Source organism: Narcine bancroftii, chromosome 8 (genome assembly GCF_036971445.1).
Source record: "Narcine bancroftii isolate sNarBan1 chromosome 8, sNarBan1.hap1, whole genome shotgun sequence".
In the NCBI taxonomy this organism is placed as follows: Eukaryota; Metazoa; Chordata; class Chondrichthyes; order Torpediniformes; family Narcinidae; genus Narcine; species Narcine bancroftii.
Window position 1 is genome coordinate 151,181,747 of NC_091476.1, and position 20,079 is coordinate 151,201,825.

At 39.5% G+C, this 20,079-nt stretch overlaps 1 protein-coding gene across 11 annotated transcripts in view; it reads left to right on the forward strand.

The window, feature by feature from the left end:
* Window positions 1–20,079, forward strand: part of LOC138741375 (phosphatase and actin regulator 4-like) — a 155,135-nt gene that overhangs the window by 61,122 nt on the left and 73,934 nt on the right. For 4 of the 11 annotated variants that reach the window (XM_069895352.1, XM_069895351.1, XM_069895353.1 and 1 more), the window contains one exon: window positions 17,170–17,212. The exons of 3 other annotated variants lie outside the window; for them this stretch is intronic. In XM_069895352.1, coding sequence (XP_069751453.1) covers window positions 17,197–17,212 — 16 coding nt within the window. In that variant the 5' untranslated portion in view covers window positions 17,170–17,196. Of the gene's footprint in view, window positions 1–9,750; window positions 9,784–17,169; window positions 17,213–17,713; window positions 17,754–20,079 lie in introns of those variants that run through there. 4 more of the 11 variants (XM_069895341.1, XM_069895347.1, XM_069895342.1 and 1 more) reach the window with 2 other exon arrangements.

A 20,079-nucleotide genomic window follows, 5' to 3' on the forward strand; every position in this document is an offset into this window, starting at 1 on the left:
TCCTTTGGATTGTGAAACCGTGCACATAACGAGCCAATTAGGTGAAATTTAAAACTCTGGTTTTCAAACTTTTTCTTTCCACCCACATACCACCTTAAGCAATCTCTTGCTAATCACAGAGCAGCTATGACATAGGGAATACTTAGAGCGGTATGTGAGTGGAAAGAAAAAGGTTGAGAACCACTGATTTAGAAATACAAACAGGCATATGCCAACTGGCCCATTGAACCTGCTCCACTATTTCATGTGCTCAGCTCCTCTGATCTGCCTTTTCTCCCATAATCCTTAATTCCCCTGATCTGTAAAAAATTATCAAGATGTGTCTTAAATTATATTTAATGAGGCAGCTTCCTCTGATGACTTGGGCAGGAAATTACGTAGATTAATTCCTCTCTGGGAAATGTAGATCTTCCTCATCTCTGCCCTAAATCTACTTGCCTGAATCTTGAGGCAGTATCTCCTAGTTCTAGTCTCCACCAGTGAGCATAATCCCAAGTGACTTAATCTGTCCTCATTGCTCAATCCTCTCATCTCTGGAATCAACCTGATGAACCTCCTCTGCACTACTCCCAAAGCCAGTATATCATTTCTGAAAATGTAGAATTGCACACAATGCTTCAAGTGTGGCTTCACTAGTTTTCTGCCCTTAAGTTCAATCTGCTCTTTAGAAGTGAGACAATGGAATTGAACATCAAAAATAGAATAAATTATGTTACCATTCATTTATTTTGATGGGGAACATTGCTTGAAAAATCTGGATGCTCACATTGCAACTGATTGTAAAAGGAAATTGTACAAAGCACTTTGGGGGTGAGGAATTTACAGCAAAAAACCTCATCTTCAAGAGAGAAACAGCACCATTTTTTAAAAACTAACCATGGTACTGCATGCAATAACGTAATTCTCTTTTGTCTTAAAATACTGAACAGAGATCAAAGTAAAAAATATTTGAAAATAAAAAGTACTCAGGTTAGACACCTTCTGTGGCTGAGGAACAGGATTAACATTTCAGGTTGAACATTCACCAGAAATGTTTGGTATAGTTTGTTAGGATGTCAATCTCGAAAATGCATGAACATGTAGGACCATGTGTGTAAATGTCACCACTTTAATCAAGTGGCAAGTTGGCTCCCCTAGTGGTTTACTACCATGTGGTCACAGAAAGAAATGGTTTTAGGTTGGATCTCTTGAATTATTGTCAGGTACTCTTACCTTTCTCAACTGAGTTAATGACAGATTTGAATGACTTTTGGTAATTAGAAACGAATTATCATTTATGTCACTTCTCATTGGTTGAAACATCCTTCTCAATATAGTGCTGTTAGAGATTATCATAGTTTAAATCCCCTGCCGCCTAAATACAAAAACTATAGTATTCATACATTGTGCAAAAGTAAGATTTGGTCACACAAAACATCAGAACACCACACACCTAAAAAGTATATGTGACTTATAATCCTGAGAACATTGTAATTGCTTTAGGCTGTCCATTGTTTGGTTTGTACATTCTGCATTTCATGTATTGCCTTTTTTATTTCTAAAATATTATAAGATTTGTAAAATGTCACTTTCAACTTGCTGGACAAAGTCACCTGATTTGAGTATTACCTATTTAATGTTAACAGAATTTCAGTCAACTTCTGTAGAGCTCGTCGAAAGAATCAAAGACTTGTTGATCCAAACCAAGGCTTTTATTAGCAAAAGACAGGAGCTCTTCACAGGTGGCCGACCAGTCCGGAATGATCCGACCTGGCTCGGGACACAACCCTGTAAGGCCCAGACAGTAGGCGTGGCTAAGCTCTTAGCCAATCGCTGTAAGCACAGTCTAGATACTGTAACTATATACACTATATACATTGGTGATAGATCTGTACTATCACAACTTCCCAACTCAGAAAGAAGCATTTTAAAATATCCAGTCTGATTCTTCACATGGACTTTTTAAAAAAAAACATTTCCAACCAGTCTTTTTAATCCAATTTTGTCTGATTGATACTACGTTTGTTAATCTCACTATCATTCCTATACAAGATTGCATGAAAAGGAAGATCAATTAGTATCAAACAAGGGCAGCATGGTAACACTTTAATTAAGTTCATTCAGGAGCCTGATGACCGCAGGGAAGAAATTGACTTTTTTCCTGTTGGTGTGTGCTTTCACACTCTTCAGCCTTCTCCCTAAAGTGAAGAGAGAGAAGAGAATGTGTTAGGTTGTGATGGCTGCCTTTTATAGGCAGCAGGGGATATAGATGGAGTCTTTGGAGGGGAGGGAAGTTTGCATCATGTTCTAAGCCAGGGTGGGCAACTTTTAACAGCAGGGTAACAGGTCATTTTGGCCCACAAGTAGGTACCAGGGGTGTAGATTAATTGGTTGGCATGGTCTCATTGGCCAAAATGTCCTGTTAGCATGCTGTATATCTAAATTAAAAGTTAAAAGGTTGGCCATCCCTGTGTAAGCTGCACTCACTATCTTCCGTGGCTTCTTCCAAACTGGAGCAGAGCAGCTCCCACATCAATGTGTGATGTATCCAGCAGTATACATATGATGGTGCACTTGTAGAAGTTGTTACATTTCCTTGGTCTTCTGAGCAAATAGAGGCTTTTGTGTCATACCATTACATCAACGTGCTTGTCTCATGTCGGGTCATTGGACACGTTTATTCCTAAGGAACATGAAGTTATCTCCTCTTTTGAACAGGTCCATTAATTTGGGCAGAGGTATGGCATCTGTCCCCTCTCTTCTAAAGTCATTAGTCATCTTTATTTTAATGATATTGAGAGAGAGGTAATTATCTAGGCATCGTGCTACTAGACTTTAAATCTCATTCCTGTATTCTGTCTTATTATCATTTGATAATGTACCCCCACTGCAATGGGGTTATCAGCAAATTTGAAGGAGTTAGAGTTGTATTTAGCTGTACAATCATGTGTGCAGAAGAAGTATAGTAGGGGACTGAGTATACATCCTTGAGGAGTCCTGGGTGTTGCGTGTGAACATTGAGAAGATATGTTATTGGAGGCAGAGCTGTACTCGACGAACAGTTGCTAAGAAGGATTCCTGACACAGCTGATGGGAGGAGAGGCCATATTGGATCTAATTCTGAGTAATGAACCTGGTCAGGTGGTGGGCAGTTCAGTGGGTAAGCACTTTATTGAGAGTGACCACAACTCCCTGAGCTTTAGCATGGCTATGGATAAGAATAAAAGCAGACAAAATGGGAAAGGGTTTAATTGAGGAAAGGCTAATTAGGATGGTATGAGTCAGGAACTAGCGGGAGTAATTTCAAAACAGATATTCGAAGATGAAAATACAGAACTAATGTGGAGGTAATTTAGTGACCACCGGTGCTGGGTTCAGGTCAGGTTTGTCCCAATGGGACAGGGAACAGATAGTAGGAAAGGGGAACTGTGGTTGACAAAGCAGGTGAGGCAGCTAGTCAAGAGGAAGGAGGAAGCATATGTTAGATATAGGAAGCAAAAAACAGGAAGACCTTGGCATGTAGGATTAAAGAGAACCCTCAAGGCATTCTATGCATATGTGAATAACAGAAGAATGACGAGAATGAAGGTGGGGCTGCTAAAGGGTAAAGGAGGCAACATGCCTGGAGGTGGAGGAGGTTGTGAGGTCTTAAATTAATACTTTGCTTCACATTGTTCACAAGAGAAAAGGACCTTGATCACAGTGAGATCAGAATAGAACAGGCTTGTGTGCTGGACAATGTTGAGATTAAGAAAGATCTTCTAAAAAAAATTAAGATTGATAAGTCACCAGGACCGGATGTGATATACCCCAGGCTGCTGTGGGAAGTGAGGGAGAGATAGCTGGGACAGTGGCTGTGATCTTTGAGTCCTCTTTGGCCACAGGGGAGCTGCTGGAATATGGGAGAATGGCAAATGTGGTCCCCTTGTTTAAAAAGGGTAATAGGGAGAATCCTGGGAATTCTAGACTAGTGAGTCATACTTCAGTGGTGTGCAAACTATTGGAGAGGATTCTTAGGATAGGATCTATGAGCATATGGAGAAGTACAGCCTACTCAAGGATAATTAGCATCTCTTGTGAAGAGAAGGTTGTGCCTCAAGTCTAATTGAGGATGTAACAAAGGAGATTGATGAGGGTAGAGCAGTAGATGTGGTCTATATGGATTTTGCTAAGGCATTTGACGAGGTCCCATGAGAGACTTTTTCAGATCCATCCAACCTTGGCTGTGTGGATTTAAAAAAAATGCCTTGCACATAGAAAGCAGAGAGTAACAGTGAAAGGAAAGTGTTTGGCCTGGAGGTTATTGACTAGTGGAATTCTACAGTGATCTGTTCTGGGACCCTTACCCTTTCTGATCTTTATAAGTGACCTAGATGCAGAAGCTTGCAGATGAAACGAAGGTTGGAGGAGTTGTGCTGAAGGTTATCGTAGGTTACAAAAGGATATAGACAGAGTTGGGTGGAAAAATGGCAGATAGAGTTCAATTTGGATAAGTGTGAGGTGATGCATTTTGGAAAGACCAGTCACAAGGCTGAGTACAGGGGTTACTTAGGAGTGTGGATGAACAGGGGCCTTGGGGTCTAAATCTATATATTCCTCCAGGTCACTGCACAGGTTGATAGGATAGTTAAGGCCTTTGAGATGCTGGCCTTCATTAATAGGGGATTAAGTTCACAAGTTGAGAAGTCATATTGCAACTGTACAAATCTCTGGTGAGACCACACTTGGAGATTTGTGTGCAGTTCTGGTTACCTCATTATAGAAAGGATGTGGATGCTATGGAGAGGGTGCAGAGGAGATTTACCAAGATGTTACCTGGATTGGAAAATAAGTTTTATGAGCCAAGGTTAGCAGAGCTGGAACTTTTTTTCTTGGGAGTGTAGAAGGATGAGAGGAGACTTAAAAGAGGTCTAAAAGTTTATTGAGAAGCATAAATAGGGTGGACAGCCAGCACCATTTTCCCAGGGCCGGAATAGCAAACATCAGAGGAAATATGTACAAGGTGAAGGGAGGGAAGTTTTGGGAAGACATTAGGGGTGATTTCTTTTTGCACAGAGAGTTGTGGATGTCTGGAATGCCTTGTTGGGGATGGTGATGGAGGCTGAAAATTAGGAGTGTTTCAGAGATTCTTAGGGAGGCTTATAGATGAAATAAAAATAGAGGGTTACAGGCTAGGGATGGTTTATTCCCCCAAAGTGGCTGTACTGTGCTGTAGTGTTCTATGTAACATAGAATCAAAGACAAAAGTCTGCAGACACCTTGATTGAAGTAAAAACACAAATTAGCTGGTCAAACAGTGTACTTTAGATAACAAAGATATAGATACTTATCTTTGCCATATAGAGTACACTGTTTGACTTGCTGAGTTTCTCCAGCATTGCTGTAAAAACACACAAATGCTGGAGGAGCTCAGCTTGCAGCATCCATCTGAGGTAAATATATATTACCCACATTTCAGGCCTGTGCCCTTCTTCAAGGTACAAGCAAAGAATAGGAAGGTGTCAGAATAAAGACTGAAGACGTGCTTCACCCCCTTCTCCAGCATTGTGTTTTTATTTTACTCTTAACGAGCCATCCAGGTGTTGAGTGTGAACAGAACGTTCCATGTGAATGGAGAGCTAGGGGGATGGCATTTGCTGTGAATCTGTTTGGCCAGGAAGCAAATTGAAGGCTAGCTGGTGGTCAAGAGTTAATGTGAGTCGTGACCAGCCTCTCAGAGCATTTTGGGATGGTAGATATCAAAGTGATTGATTGGTTGATGGTCATTAAGCCTGTTATTTTATTTTCTTCATGAAACAAGTGAAGACTTTGGCTTCTTATAGGGATAAGTTAATGATGTCTGATGTTGGTCACTAGTCATTTCTGAACAAGCTCTTGGACACTTCCCAGTACTTCATCGAGATCTGGCATTTTCACGGGTTCATTGCTCTAACTGGTGAAATGAAACCCATGTAAAATGGAGTGCTAATGCTCAATTGGATTTTAATGAAAGTAAATATGAATGCCCTGCTCTGTGGTCTCTTAAATTACTTTTGAACAACATTCTCTGCTTCATCATGTAGAATTGTAGTCAGAGATGAGATGCAAATATAATCACAAAGCAACTCAAATTACAGGAAAAATCAATTGTATTCAAGGTGGCAACAGGCATTGAACTGCATCTTGGCCCTTGCTGGTTTTTCCCGACAAGAATTGATTCAGCAATTTAATACATTTTATAGAAAAATAATTGGTCTTTTAGCCTATGTTTGTGACAACAAAAGAAAAGCTAAAAAGACAAGAATTTATGAACAATTAATTGTGATCTGGTATGGGCTGCCTGCTTTGGTATGGACTGAGTAATCATTTTCAAAAGTGACCTCTAAGTAATTTTTAAAAAGGGAAAATACTACTAAACAGCAACTCTAATTAATTGAGAGAGTGTACAATTGTAATTTTGAAAATTCTTGGTTGTAAAATGGGGTACAATTAAAATTGACATGGACTAAAAGACTTCATGGTGAAGAGCAGTATTACCAAATATATACAGTAAAATGTCCTCAGAGCATTAACAATAAATTCTGTCTTAACAACTTAATGCAGAATAATTTAGACAGTAGAGTCATCTTTGGTAGAAGAAATGAGCGAAAATAACAGGAAGATTCTAGAATAACAATGATAGATTGCTTAGGCCAGAGGCCGTGGTAGAAACAGGGCGCCATCGTTAGCATAGTGGTTAGCGCAACACTTTTACAGTTCCAGCAATTGGGACGAGGATTCGAATCCCATGTTGTCTTTGAGGAGTTTGTATGTTCTCCCCTTGTTTGCGTGGGTTTTCTCCGGGGTGGAGGGGGGGAGGGTGATGGTGTTCCAGTTTCCTCCCACCATTCAAAATGTACCAGGGGTGTAGGTTAATTGGTGTAAATTGGGCGGCCCGGACTCGTGGGCTTGTTACCTTATTGAATAGCTACATTTAAAAAAAAATGTTGCTCTTGTTATTTTAGACTTCGGACAAAGAGGATCAAGAAGTCACAGTAGATGATTATGGTGACAGGTTTACTATACTACCGCAGACTCTTAATTGTTGGTTGAGCACAACATGAGACATACAATAGAGGCTCCTGCAAAGAGAGGCTAGAATGTTAGATCATTGTAAAACTCTATCAAGTAGCTCTATGATTGTGAGAGCTTCAAAAGTGAATGCTGTTCAAACAATTTAATGTTGTCCATCCATCTCTCCCTAAAAAGAATGTAACTTGTAAGACTTCGCTGACATATTCCCATTATCATTTTGGCAACATACTTAGAACTTTTGCAAATAAGAATCTGCTCCACCTTCACACTGCTAAATCTATAGTTTAAGTTCATGTAATTGGTTCAATTTCTTGAAAGCTGACAATGACCACCTTAACTATGATATGAAAGAAGTAAAAAAATAAAAAAATAAATTTGAAGGACAGGAAGATTAATACAAGGCAAGTTGATCACTTATTTTCTGGTCCAGGTAGCATTTTTGATGCCAACATGAGTCTAAAGGATGAATAATTTCTCCCTTTGACATCCAATCTGACCTGTTTTAAACTCTCGAATGTCGACCAATTTGAAGCTCAATTATACCCTGCAGTCTATATCTGTGAATAAAGCTGCTTTTATGCATGTCAGAATGACATGGGAAATGTCAGGACTGTTGTAAATAGATGCACGATGTTATAAAGATGAATGGATTGTGAAAGGTCGAGGTTGATTCTACAGCACAGCAATGAAGCTGTTTGAAAGATGTTTTTTAATGTGTAGTTTTTGTCAGGGATTCTGCCTCTAAATGCACAGTGAAAGAAAACCAATGTCTTATGAGTATAATTGGATCCATGTTGACAGTCTTCAATCTATCTACATGCACAACTCCAGGAAAATTAATCAGAGAATGTCAGGTGACAATGTGGCTGATACACAAGCATTTTATCTTGTATGAGATTTTACATAGAGTGCTCTCGATGCTGAGAAATGGAATACTGTCTTATTCTTGCAGTCCAGTGTTGGTGTCAGTAAGTTTGCAGATGACATTGAGATTGGAGGTGTTGTGAACAGCAAAGAAGGTTTTCAAAGCTTGCAGAGGGATCTGGACCAGCTGGAAAAATGGGATATAAAATGGCAGATGGAATTTAATGCAGACAAGTGTGAGGTGTTGCATTTCGGAAGGACAAACCAAGAAAGGACCTACATGCTAAATGGTAGGGGCACTGAGGAGTGCGGTAGAACAGAGGGATCTGGGAATACAAATACATAATTCCCTGAATGTGGCATCACGGGTGTATAGGGATATAGAGAGAGCTTTTGACATATTGGCCTTCATAGATCAAAGTACTGAGAACAGGAGTTGGGATGTTATGTTAAAATTGTATAGGACATTGGTGAGGCCAAATTTGGAGAATTGTGTGCAGTTTTGGTCACGTAACTTCAGGAAAGGTATCAATAAGACAGCGTGCAGAAAAGATTTCTGTCTTTAGAAACTGAGTTACAGGGAAAGGTTAAACAGGTTAGGACTTTATTCCCTGGAGTGTAGAAGAATGAGATTTGATAGAGGTATTTAGGGGGGTGGGGGGTGGGGGGGGTAGATTGAATAAACGTAAATAGGCTTTTTCCACTGAGGGGAGGTAAGATACAGACCAGAGGACATGGGTAAGAGTGAAAGGGGAAAAGTTCAGTGTGAACGTAAGGGAGGAACTTCTTCACACAGAGTGGTGGGGGTGTGCTGAAGCGACGAATACGGGTCAATTTTAACATTTAAGAGGAATTTGGACAGGGATGGAGGGCTATGGACTTGGTGCAGGTCAGTGGGACTAGGTAAAAAAAAATGGTTCAGCATGGGCTAGAAGGCCCGAAGAGGCCTGTTTCTGTGCTGTAATGTTCTATGATGTTAGTCACACTCCTTTAAAGTGTGATCTCTTTTTTTGATTATATTTTCAAATCAACATGGAAACATGAAATTCATCAATTACATAAAAGAAACATAATCTTAATCATTCAATATTGATTTTTGAGTAAGAAAGGAATAAGCAAGAAAAAAAACAAGCCCTAACCATCTCCCCACCCATCCACCCAAGGAAAAAAGGAGAGAAATAGTCAATGGAATTGAAGAGAGAAAATAAAAAGAGACAAAAAAAAGAAAAGATTTCATTGGATTCATCAATCTCCTGCCAAGGGACAAATATCCTGATTTACCTGGAATATCCCAGGTGGTTCCTGGATGAGGGTGATGTGGGTTGGGGGTAGGGGGAGTCATCGTTAAGAATCTACATCTATGTGTTGAAGATACGAACTCCAAATTTTTAGAAAAACATCGTATTTTTTTTCCTAAGGTTATAAGCAATTTTATCCAGGGGAATACAATTGTAGTGGGCCAAGTGACTTCGTGGGTGGACGGGCCAAATCACCACAACAGTCGGCCATCCCAAGATGGCACAGGCCCTCCTTCACTACCGAGAAGAAGCCTGTGGTTGACACCATGTGCGAGCTAAGGGAAACCCCGCTTCCGCGTAGCGCACTGCTGGCTGAGGAGTGACGCAGCGATGCGCTGATGTCACTTCCGGAAGCCAGCGCATACATCACCAGAAGTGGGTGTTCCCCATGGGGCAACGCAGAGAATTCAAATAATGTCAGTTTTTGGTTCACCCTCTTACTGTGTGGACTTCTCTTCATTTTGTAGCGCTGCCGCAGCAGTCTGTACAGTGGTGACCCCGACGGTTCCAACGTTTTGGAACCCGCATTGAATGCATCAGAATGCAAGAATCTGCTACTGCTACAGTAACAATGGCCGTGACCAATGTGGTGGGTGTGCATTTTCTGCCCTTCTGGGCAAACCAGTTCCACATCAAGGGAATCATCTCAGAGGACACCCAAATCTGTCTCCCACCTTTGTCTAGATTGATTTAACCCTTATTTCAGAGTACCCATTTGAAGTAGGAAATATGCTTTTGAAATAAATTTCTTAGTAGTCCCCTTTCAAATCAGAGCCTCTACTTCACTGCACTGTAGTGAGGTCATCATTTTGGGCCCAATTTGTCCCTTGAATAAGATCTTAATTGAAAATAGCAGAAGGTAATATTAGTAGTTATACCATATTTGGCTTTTAAATAATTAAATTACCTCTCTCCAACCTTATGCAGCTATATTTATGCCTCTTCTGATAAAGAGAGAGGTGATAAATTTAAAGTCTCGGAGCTTCAAACCTCCCATCTCTTAATCCCATCATAACTTATCAATAGAGACTCTGGATGGTTTACCCTTCCAGAGGAATTTCCTGAAGCTTTTGTTTAAGTCTTGAAAAAACTTGAGGTAATAGAATTGGTAATCCCTGTTAGAGATATTGGGCTCTTGGCAACACATTCATTTGTATACAATTGACCCTCCCAACAAGAGTTATTGAGAGGATAATCGATTTACCAAGGTCTTCCTCAATTCTAAGCAAGGAAAGCTGGTTCAACTTCTATAAATTCTGTAAGTTACTATCTACCTTTATCCCTAAATATTTTGTACCATTTAGCAGCCACTTAATTTATGAATTTCTCTGAATTTGATTATAATTCCCTCCCATAAATGGCATTATTTTGCTTTTATCCCAATTGACTTTATTACCTGAAACTATTCCATAATCCTCTAGTTTAGATTGCAGTTTTTGTAATGTCAGATATGCAAGTGTGACCTCTTCTCTATTTTTGACACCAACAGTATCTATAACTAAATAGGTTTTCCAATAATTTTTTTTCCTGCCTTCATTATTTGCCTCTTCTAATTTCAAGTCTCAGTTGATAGATCATGACCTCTTCTGATTGCTATCCATCCTCAGATGTAATTTTCATCTTGCCTCAATCTGGATTTCTTGAGTGTGTAAAGAAAAAACCTCATCCTGGCTCCCTCTTCTGTGTCTTTTTTAAAAGTGTTATATTAACATGTTTCCTATTTGAAAAACATTATTGTTTGTGCAATCCCAAAGTAGTTAGCAGGCAGTTAAATATTTTTGAGAAAACATGGGCAGAAAGTCCCTCAAATTGAAATGTGATGATAAATAGATTAATTTTCATAGCAGTTTGGCTACAAGTAATGTCTATGTCACCAGAGTGAATTTTAACTTGAAATAGTCTCACTGGATTTTTTTTGCTGGCATCTTATTTACTTCGAAAACAATTTAGCGTTTTATCTGGTGGGGGGGGGGTGGTTGGGGAAATCACAGTTTCTCAATAGCACACTGGCTGCACAGCTTTTTGTGCTCAAGTCTCTGAAGTCTCTCCATGACATGGATTTCACTCACTGAACTGTGGGTGACAATTTTTTCATGGTCATAAACAGACTGAAACTCTAGACTGTGAAGAATATATTCCTCTGTTTACTGTGAAAGCTCACCAGTGTGGAAACTTCTTTTTGCACAGAGCTTGAACTTAGTCTGTCTAATGTATCCACAGAGTGCATTGTGAAGTGGTTGCTGGTGTATAAAAGATATCCCACATTAAAAGAAATCGTGTGTTGGCAACTTCGACTGAACGAGAAGCTCCCAAGATTCAACGTGACAATGGCAACAGCAACAATTCTAGATGTCACTCTCCTTGAAATGCTCCCTTGAAGTCTACTGACAACAGGAGAACTTCCCAATCACCAAACCCCTCTGGTTTTAGTTTATCAACTCTGCCATAATTCAGTACCCAGTATCATTCCACCAAGTTATTTTTTTTATGGCATCTATCCTTTCCATTATGGGGGTGTCCAAATTTATACATGGTTCTACAACCTGACTCACATAAAATGTCATAAAGAATAAGGTTATATTTGCATTATGATATTATAGCCAGGAATTCTGGTCAATTAAATTTCAAGCGTATTCACTATTTAGTTAGTAAATATTGCAACCAGTCACTGGAAGTGAGATATATGGCAATCTGAGCTCTTTGATTAGATAGTAATTGAGATGAAAATTGTCCAGGACAGCTTTGCTTGCTGTTTGTAAAAATTGACCTGTCTTTCTTTTACTTTTTTGAATGAACATGCATCTAGTCTGTCTGCCTCACATTTATATGGTAGCATTTTGAACTCTGCAGTACTCGACTGGAGTGTGCACAAATTCTAGAGGTGGAATTTTAATTTAAAACTCTGAGATACAGCAATCAAAAGTGCTGACTTTTGATCCATTGCCTTCACCATGAATATGTAAAAGCTCATTTTTGACAATGTGCATTTGTGTATTTTTAGATAAATATTCTGAGGCCCTTCTTGAAGTAAAGTTAACAATGAGTCACATCATCTATCAAATGCTGCATTTAAGGTTAGGGGTTGAATTGAAATTAAAATTTGTAGGAATATGAAGAAAGGACTAGGGCTGCGCTGATAGAGAGCCTGTGCAGGTGATGCATTGAATGGCCTTCTGAGTTTAACCTTTATCACTTTTGAAGGCTTAAAATAATGTTAGATGTGGATACAGGTGTGACAGCTCTTCATGTGCACGTTCAATCCTCAGAAGTTATGAATAATATTCAGTAGTTGAATCAATGAATAATATTCTGCCATATTGGATGTGAATTACTAAAAAGAATTAGACAAAATCGACCAAAATATCATATTTCAGAAATCAAAGTGAGCAATTAAATATTCTGATCTGCTTGTCCAATCACGTGTTTATTTGGTATACTATCAATTTGAATCTTGTAATCTAATGTTTTGTATTTTCATCCTGTCTTGCTGCTAGTGCAAGTGAATGTTATTTTTTAAGGTTCCGTGCATAATTTTTCTTGAGAGGTTAGTGATGACTCTCTGGAATTTTCTGTCCCAGTGTCTGATGGAATTTGGATCATTAGATGTAAATAAATATTTGTAAGATGGAAGAATTGAGGGTTATTGGGAACCAGCACAAAAGAGTTGTGGAGGCCATTATGGCAACAGGGACTATAATATTGAATGGCTGGAAAGGCTTGAGGGACTGGGGGGTGGGGCTGGCATCTTCCGATTTTGAATGAGTGCTGAGCGTTGTCATGTACAGAGTCAGAAGGTAAGAGCATGTGTTGGGGTGCATTAGAACAGTGGCCAAAGGTGGGAGTGGAATGAGAATTAAAATTATTGCTGCTGGGAAGTTCAGAATTAACCTTGCAAACAAAGTGCAGTTTTCTATAAAGCTATCACCAATTCAGTGCTTGTTTTCTCCAGTGCAGAGACCGCTGCTTTAAATGCTCATAAAAGATGACCAGTGATCAGATCGCACTTGTTCTATTCTTGAATCTGTTTACTTGATGTGAAATAATGTCTTCTGAAATAGAAAAAAAATTATTTCTTTTTTATTTTAATTAAAATCACTGGGGAATGAGTCAATTAACAGCAAACTGCATTGGGTCTAAAGGGTTGTGAGTAATCCATTGAAGGAAGTATTGGATTGCAGGGATTCTTCTTGTATGTTGGGACAGTTTTTTTTCCTAAATTCATCCTAAATGGCCTTTATTTCTGAATGAGGCCTATATCATGTCATCTGGTAATCATCCTGCAGCTCTTCAAGTTGAGGGAATTAAAAGATACACAAAAGTGATGGGATCATTAGGAGGATTGCATACTGTGCTCTAGAATTGTGAGTTCAAGTTCTAATGTATTGCTTAGCTGATGTCAGGGTTAATGGCATTTCAGGGTAGGATGAATATTGAATTGCAAGGGGAAGATCCACTTGTCATTGCCCATGTGGGAATTAATGACAAAACTGGGAGTTAGAAGGGTCTTTTGAAAAGTATGAGCAGTTTAGATTCAAAAGTGGTCATTTCAGAAATCCTTCCTGTGCTGTGTGTAAACGAGAAAACTGTCACAAAGATCAGAAAGGTGAATGTGTGGCTCAAAGATTGCAGAGGGAAGAATGGGTTTCACTTCCTATTAGTAGGGAAGAAGGAAGACGCTTTCTCAGTGGGATAGGCTTTGCTTGATCAAGGCAAAAGCCATAATAATCAAGGGGAACTTGGACAATTAAAATGGGAATAGAAATGTGAAAAATAAATTCATGGAGTTTGAGATGATTTTCTGTATAGGCCTGTTGACAAGCCGGTATTGTGCAGTGAGAAAGGTTTTATTAATGGCCTGTTGTTTAATGGCCTTCAAGTGAAGAATGGTAATATGAATCAGAATTTTTTTTTGCGGCAGAATTACAGGTGCAAATATTCTCATAAAATTACATTTAAAAATAAATAAATATGTGCAAAAATAAAAGAGAGGGAAGTGGTGTCTGTGGTTAATTTTCCATTCAGAAACTGATGGCAGAGGGGAAGAAGCTGTCTTTGTGTTGCTAGGTGTTCATCTTCAGACTCCTGTACCTCCTTCCTGATGGTGTTCATGAGAAGAGGGGATGGCCTGGGCAGTGAGGGTCCTTGAGGATAGAAGCGGCTTTCTTAAGATACCACCTCATCGGTGTCCTGTTTTGAGTGGAGACTGATGCCCTTGATGGCACTGGCCAATTTCACAACTCTGTAGTTTTTTTTTTCTTGTCCTATTCATTGGCACCTCCATAGCAGACATTGATGCAACTAGTGGGAATGCTCTCCATGGTATACTTTTAGAAATTTACAACTCATTGTTGGCATGCCAAATCTTAAACTCATCACAAAATATAGCCACTGGCCAGTCTTCTTCATGATTGCATTGACATAGAGAACCCAGGACAGATCCTCCAAGATTTTGACCCACAGGAACTCCAAATTCTTAACCCTTTCCACTGCTGATCCCTCGTCGAAGACTGGTTTGTGTTCCCGATTTCCCTTCTTGACATCCACAATCAGCTCCTTGGTATTGTTTGCGTTGAGTGCAAGGTTGTTGATGTGTCCTCACTCAACGAGCTGATCTCTCTCACTCCTATACTCTTTCTCATTGCTGTTGTCTGTGATTCAGCTGACTACCATGATGTCATCAGCAAATTTAAAGACATTTGAATTGTGCCTAGCTGTGCAGTCATGGGTGTTTTCTGAGTAGAGCAGTGGGTTAAGCATGCATCCTTGAGCTGCACCTGTAAAGATGTGAAAATGAATAAAGGTACAAAGCTATGAGGTTAGTGATGGTAAATTGGGAATTTACACTAAAAAGGTAGAACAGTAAACATGCAAAAATTCATTTGAAGAATGGCAACATTAGTGGTCCAATCACACCTAATGAGAAATTGACAAGAGTGATATTCAAAAGAAAGTTATAATGTTGCCATAAAGATCAATTGGGCCTGAGTATTAAGAAAACTTGAGAATTCAGAGGGGACCATGAGATTGATACAGAAAGGAAGAGTAGATTGATCCAAAGAGGAACTTAAAAACAGACTGTAAAAAGCTTTTATACATTCATGAAAAATAAGCTAGCAGCATTTTAGGTCAGTTCTTTACAGATCTGGAGCGGACAGATATACAATAGCCATTCTGATGAATGGCTCAGACCTGAAACATCAACGGCCTGTTACATTTCGTAGATGTTGCATGACCTGCTAAGTTCCTCCAGCATTTGTGTATTTTCAAGAGAGAGGGAGAGAGTGAAACAGCTGAACTATAGACTAGTAAACTTGACAGTAGCAGCCAGAAAAAAAATGCAATGATATATTATTAAGGAAATGGTAGAGCTAGTGCTTAGGAAATAATAATAGGATTGAAAAGTATCAGCATGAATTTATGAAGTGAAATTTATGACTGAAGCAAGCAAACTAGATGAAGGAAATGAGTGAAATTGTGTAGTTGGTCTTTCAAAAAGCTTTTGATAAAGAGACACATGACCATTAAACAAGAGCACACAAGTTTAAAGTTCAGATTTATTCGGGGGTATTCTGGTATGCATTGAAGTGTTTGGGCAGAAGACATTTAGTCACTCTCTGGAGGTTTGGATTAATTTCTGACCTTCAGTACAGTCTGGATGGAATCTTCATTTCTTCTAGTGACCACACGGTTTCTATCAGGTAATCTAGATTCCTGTCACAAGTCAAAGATATGTTGGTTAGTAGGTTCGTAGCTTCTGTAAATTACCGTTGGAGAGGATGGATGGCAGAGGATGGGAGAGTTGATGGCAATGTGATAGAGTTCAAGAGAAAGGTTTAGTATAGATGCAAGTTTGATAACTGATTCAAACCTGCTGGGCTGACTGTTTGAATCTTGGAATAAATGGATTATTTTTTTCCGTTCTAGGCAATGACACAAGAGAGGCTGCAGGGATTGGTGCAGGGCACCTGCGGGTCACATGATTTTCAATATTTTGAATAAGGGATCAAGTGTAACCTATCCAAACTTGCTGATGGAACAAAGCTGGATGGCAATATGCATTACAAGGAAAGTGCCGAGAAGCTCTATGAACGTGGAATATAATATGAAAGTTGTTGAGGGTCATTCACTGAATATATACAAGAACAACGTCTAAAAATATCTCTTAACTTAAGGATATATAAAAAAAATAGAACAGTGGAGTTTTGTTTTCAAATGAAATGTGTTGGTGTTCGGAGGAACCTGGGTGTCCTTGCACATAAATCGCTTGAGGTCAATGTACAGATCCATCAAGAGAATTTCATTACAATCGCAGCGGAAGTTACTGTCAATTCTTAGGCCCCTGTTGAGACTGCGGTAATTTAAGGCTCTCAAAAGGGAATTGATTGAATTCGTAAAAATGAAAATTTGTAGGGCTGCTGGGAAATGTGCATAGAATAATCCCAGGATCCCCACTGGGTCAAATGAAATTCTCCTGTGATATTGAAGCGAAATACATCGAAGCCACTGTTAATGCCTGGAGGTGGGCTCTGTTACCTTGTTGGAATGCGTGCTTTTCTCAATCTGTTGCTGAAGAACTGTTGGAAAGGGAGAAAAGTGAAGCTGTGGTTTGCTGAAGTTCTATAGCATTAACATTTAGTTGCAGTGGCACATCTCGTGGTGTCGTACTGGGTCAAGTTTAAGACAAAGTACCATCCTGGAATAGAAGCCAAAGATGAATGATTGGTTAAATAAATTATTTCCTATGATTTGACATTGGAACAGTCTGGTTTTTTTTAAAATCTGCACTTAGTTAGGAGAACATTAAAGTATGAAGCGTTCTGTTTAGTTTGGATTAAGTGCAGCTACTAAGTGCAAGTAATGTGTTGTGTGGTACTTTGGACTTGAACCGTAACTTGTTTATCAAGTAAAGTACCCAAATGTGATGCCATTGTGTAATAACAGAGTTGCTGTGCAATAACTATTCTCTCCTTTGCAGTGTTGTTACGAAGACGTGGAGCAAGGAATGGAAAATCGTGTAGGTAAGTGCCTTGTGCTCTTGGTTGATCAAAAATCCTAACTTATGATGTGGTGAATTAATCTGCACAATTTCTAGTGGACCAAGTGTGTTCAATCCTGAAAAAAGCTCACCAATTGAGAGGTGGAGGGAGTGATCTTCAGTTTGATTTTAAGCTAGTAATTTCTGGGTAGTGGTTGGGAATGAAAGGATGGGGTATTTTGTGATGGAATACTTAATAAGCATCCTCTGAAATTCCTGAGCTTGATGGGTTAAAACATTTTTTAACTGTTCCTGTAATGGCTTATGTTCATTCATGCATTACAGCTGAATTAAAGAGATTATGTAACTGTATATTTCTTCCCATATTTGAGTATACCGATACTGAATCTGTCATGTGATCTGAATCATCACCTTTGAAATTCACCACTTCAATAAAGTTCAGCATGTGCATGAACTTCAGCATGAAGGGTGCAGAAAGAGGAAGTGCTTGGCCTATGAGGGCTATAGAAACAAAACTATTTTGGGCTAGAGTTTTGGCATGAGTCTACATGATTTTCTCCCAGGTATCGGTGTAATTTAAGTGACAGTAAACGGAAATAAGGTTTAAGAATGCAGCTTTTTATAATATTTTAAACTGGCCTCATTTTCATTTCTCTCCCAACAGCCAGCCTCAGTCTTTCTTTCTCCCCTTATCTCAACCTCTTTGCTCTTTCATTCCACTTAGCCTTGAATCTGGCCTCTTTTCCCCACTGTCACCCAGCTTTTCCCTGCCATTTCCCTTCCCCTGGCCTATTTTCCACTCCCCTCTTTCCCTCCCTGTCTCTTTCCTCCTCTTCTCATTTCATCATCTTTTTATTTTGCCCACCCCACTCCCTTGTCTTCTGTACCTTTCCTCATTGCCTTAGATTTAACCTAGGCCTCTGCATCTCCCATCCTCCCTCTCTCATGCTAGGCCACGAGATATACATTTGTTGAGAAATCGCTGTGCTGTTAATGATTGATGATAAATCAAGTACTGCTTTTTAAAGCATTGGAAAATTCCCATATGCTTAGGCAAATGCTTCACATTTGTGGGATTAACTTTCTCCACTGTGAACTTAAAATAATGTGATAATTGGGTGTGTTTGCCTGATGCTGCAGTCAGTAAAAAAAGGCAGTTGTGATTCCAGAATATAGTGAACTCCCTTTATTTCCTGTTCTTTTAACTAATACAGCAATATCTTTCGTTGCTGCTGCTCTGGTGGTGTAATAAATGCAAGCTTTAGGTTTCCTGAAATAGTGACCATGTAGACGTGTGATAAGATTGTGTCTGGATTGTTTAGGGTGGAGAGTCTTTCCGGCAACAGTTGAAAGAATTTTGAATACGTTCCAATAGAATGTTAAACTTTGGTTCCCACCCCCCCCCCCCCCCCCCCACCACTAGCACCACCCAATGTAATGAGAAGCAGGTAGATCTCTCTATTTCTATTATTGAAAAATATTTCATTGCAATGACCACAGTTAGATTTGGTGGCAGTTCAGAGTGTTGTGAGAAAAACTATGTATTTAACTGTTTTGTTTTATTTTCCTGTTGCCCTGACACAAACTAGATGGAAGGGAAAATTTTGCATTTGCATATTTGTATTGCCAGCAGTTCCTTGTCTGATCTGGAAAATGGTTCATGGATAAGGTATTGATAGGTGAGCAGCCTTTCATGTGTTGTCTGATTGGAATGCTATCCTCGTTTTCAAAACCCCAATACCAGATTGGTGGGAATGCTGACCGGTGATTAGAAGGCACTGGGACTTCAAAACCTGGTGTGGATTGATAGGCATGTCCTATTATGTCGTCCGAATTCTAGAAACTCCTTTTTTCCATCAATTTGAAACTTTTTTTTTGCTGCTTGGCTCCATAAGGTTATCCTTCCTGATCAAGATTCCTTCATTCTCATGAAATCATACATGATTTTCTTGATTTTTCTCATTTCCAGGCCAGAATCAGTGAGGATTGGTAAGAACATCTCCCCCACAACCTCCATCAGTACCAGAGCACCAAAGGGCTGCATTCTTAGCCCCTGCTCTACTTGCTTTACAGCTCTGACTGTGTGGCTCGGTATGACAACTACATGTACAAATTCGCTGACAATACCACGGTAATGGGTTTTGTAAAAAGTGGTGAAAATCAGCATACAGGAGGGTGATGGAAAATTTGGCTGAATGGTGCAACAGCAACAACCTTACACTCAATATGAAGGAGCTGATTGTTGATTTCAAGAGGGGAAAATCAGAGGTGGACGAACCAGTGATCATTGGGGGATCAGATGTAGAAAGGGTGAGCAAATTGAAGTTCTTGGGAGTTACAATCTTGGAGGATCTTTCCTAAACCCGACACACAAATGGCATCTTAAAAAAAGTACATCAGTGCCTCTACTTCCTCAAGAGTTTGCTGAGGTTTGGTATGACCAGCTGCATCATGGTTTTGAATGGGGGCACCAATACCCCTGAGTGTAAAGCTGAGAAAGGTAGTGGGCACAGCCCAGGATGCCACAGATAAAGCCCTCCCCACCATTGAGAACATCTGTAGGGAAAGCTGCCGTCTGAGAGCAGTAACAATCATCAAGGATCCACGCCACCCAGCATTTGCTCTGTTCTTGCTGCTACCATCAGGAAAGAGGTATAGATTCCACAAGACTTACACCACAAGGTTCATGAACATCTGCTACTCCTTCTCCTTCAGATTTCTCAACAATAAACTCAATCAGGGACTCATTTAAGGACTCTTACTTCTGCAGTGTACTGATTTTTTTTCCTCTCTGTGTTGCAGTTTGTTTACATTTCTTTAATTGTTTACATACAAACAATACATTGTGTGCTGTTTTTCTTGCACTACCAATGAATGGCATTTCTTCCT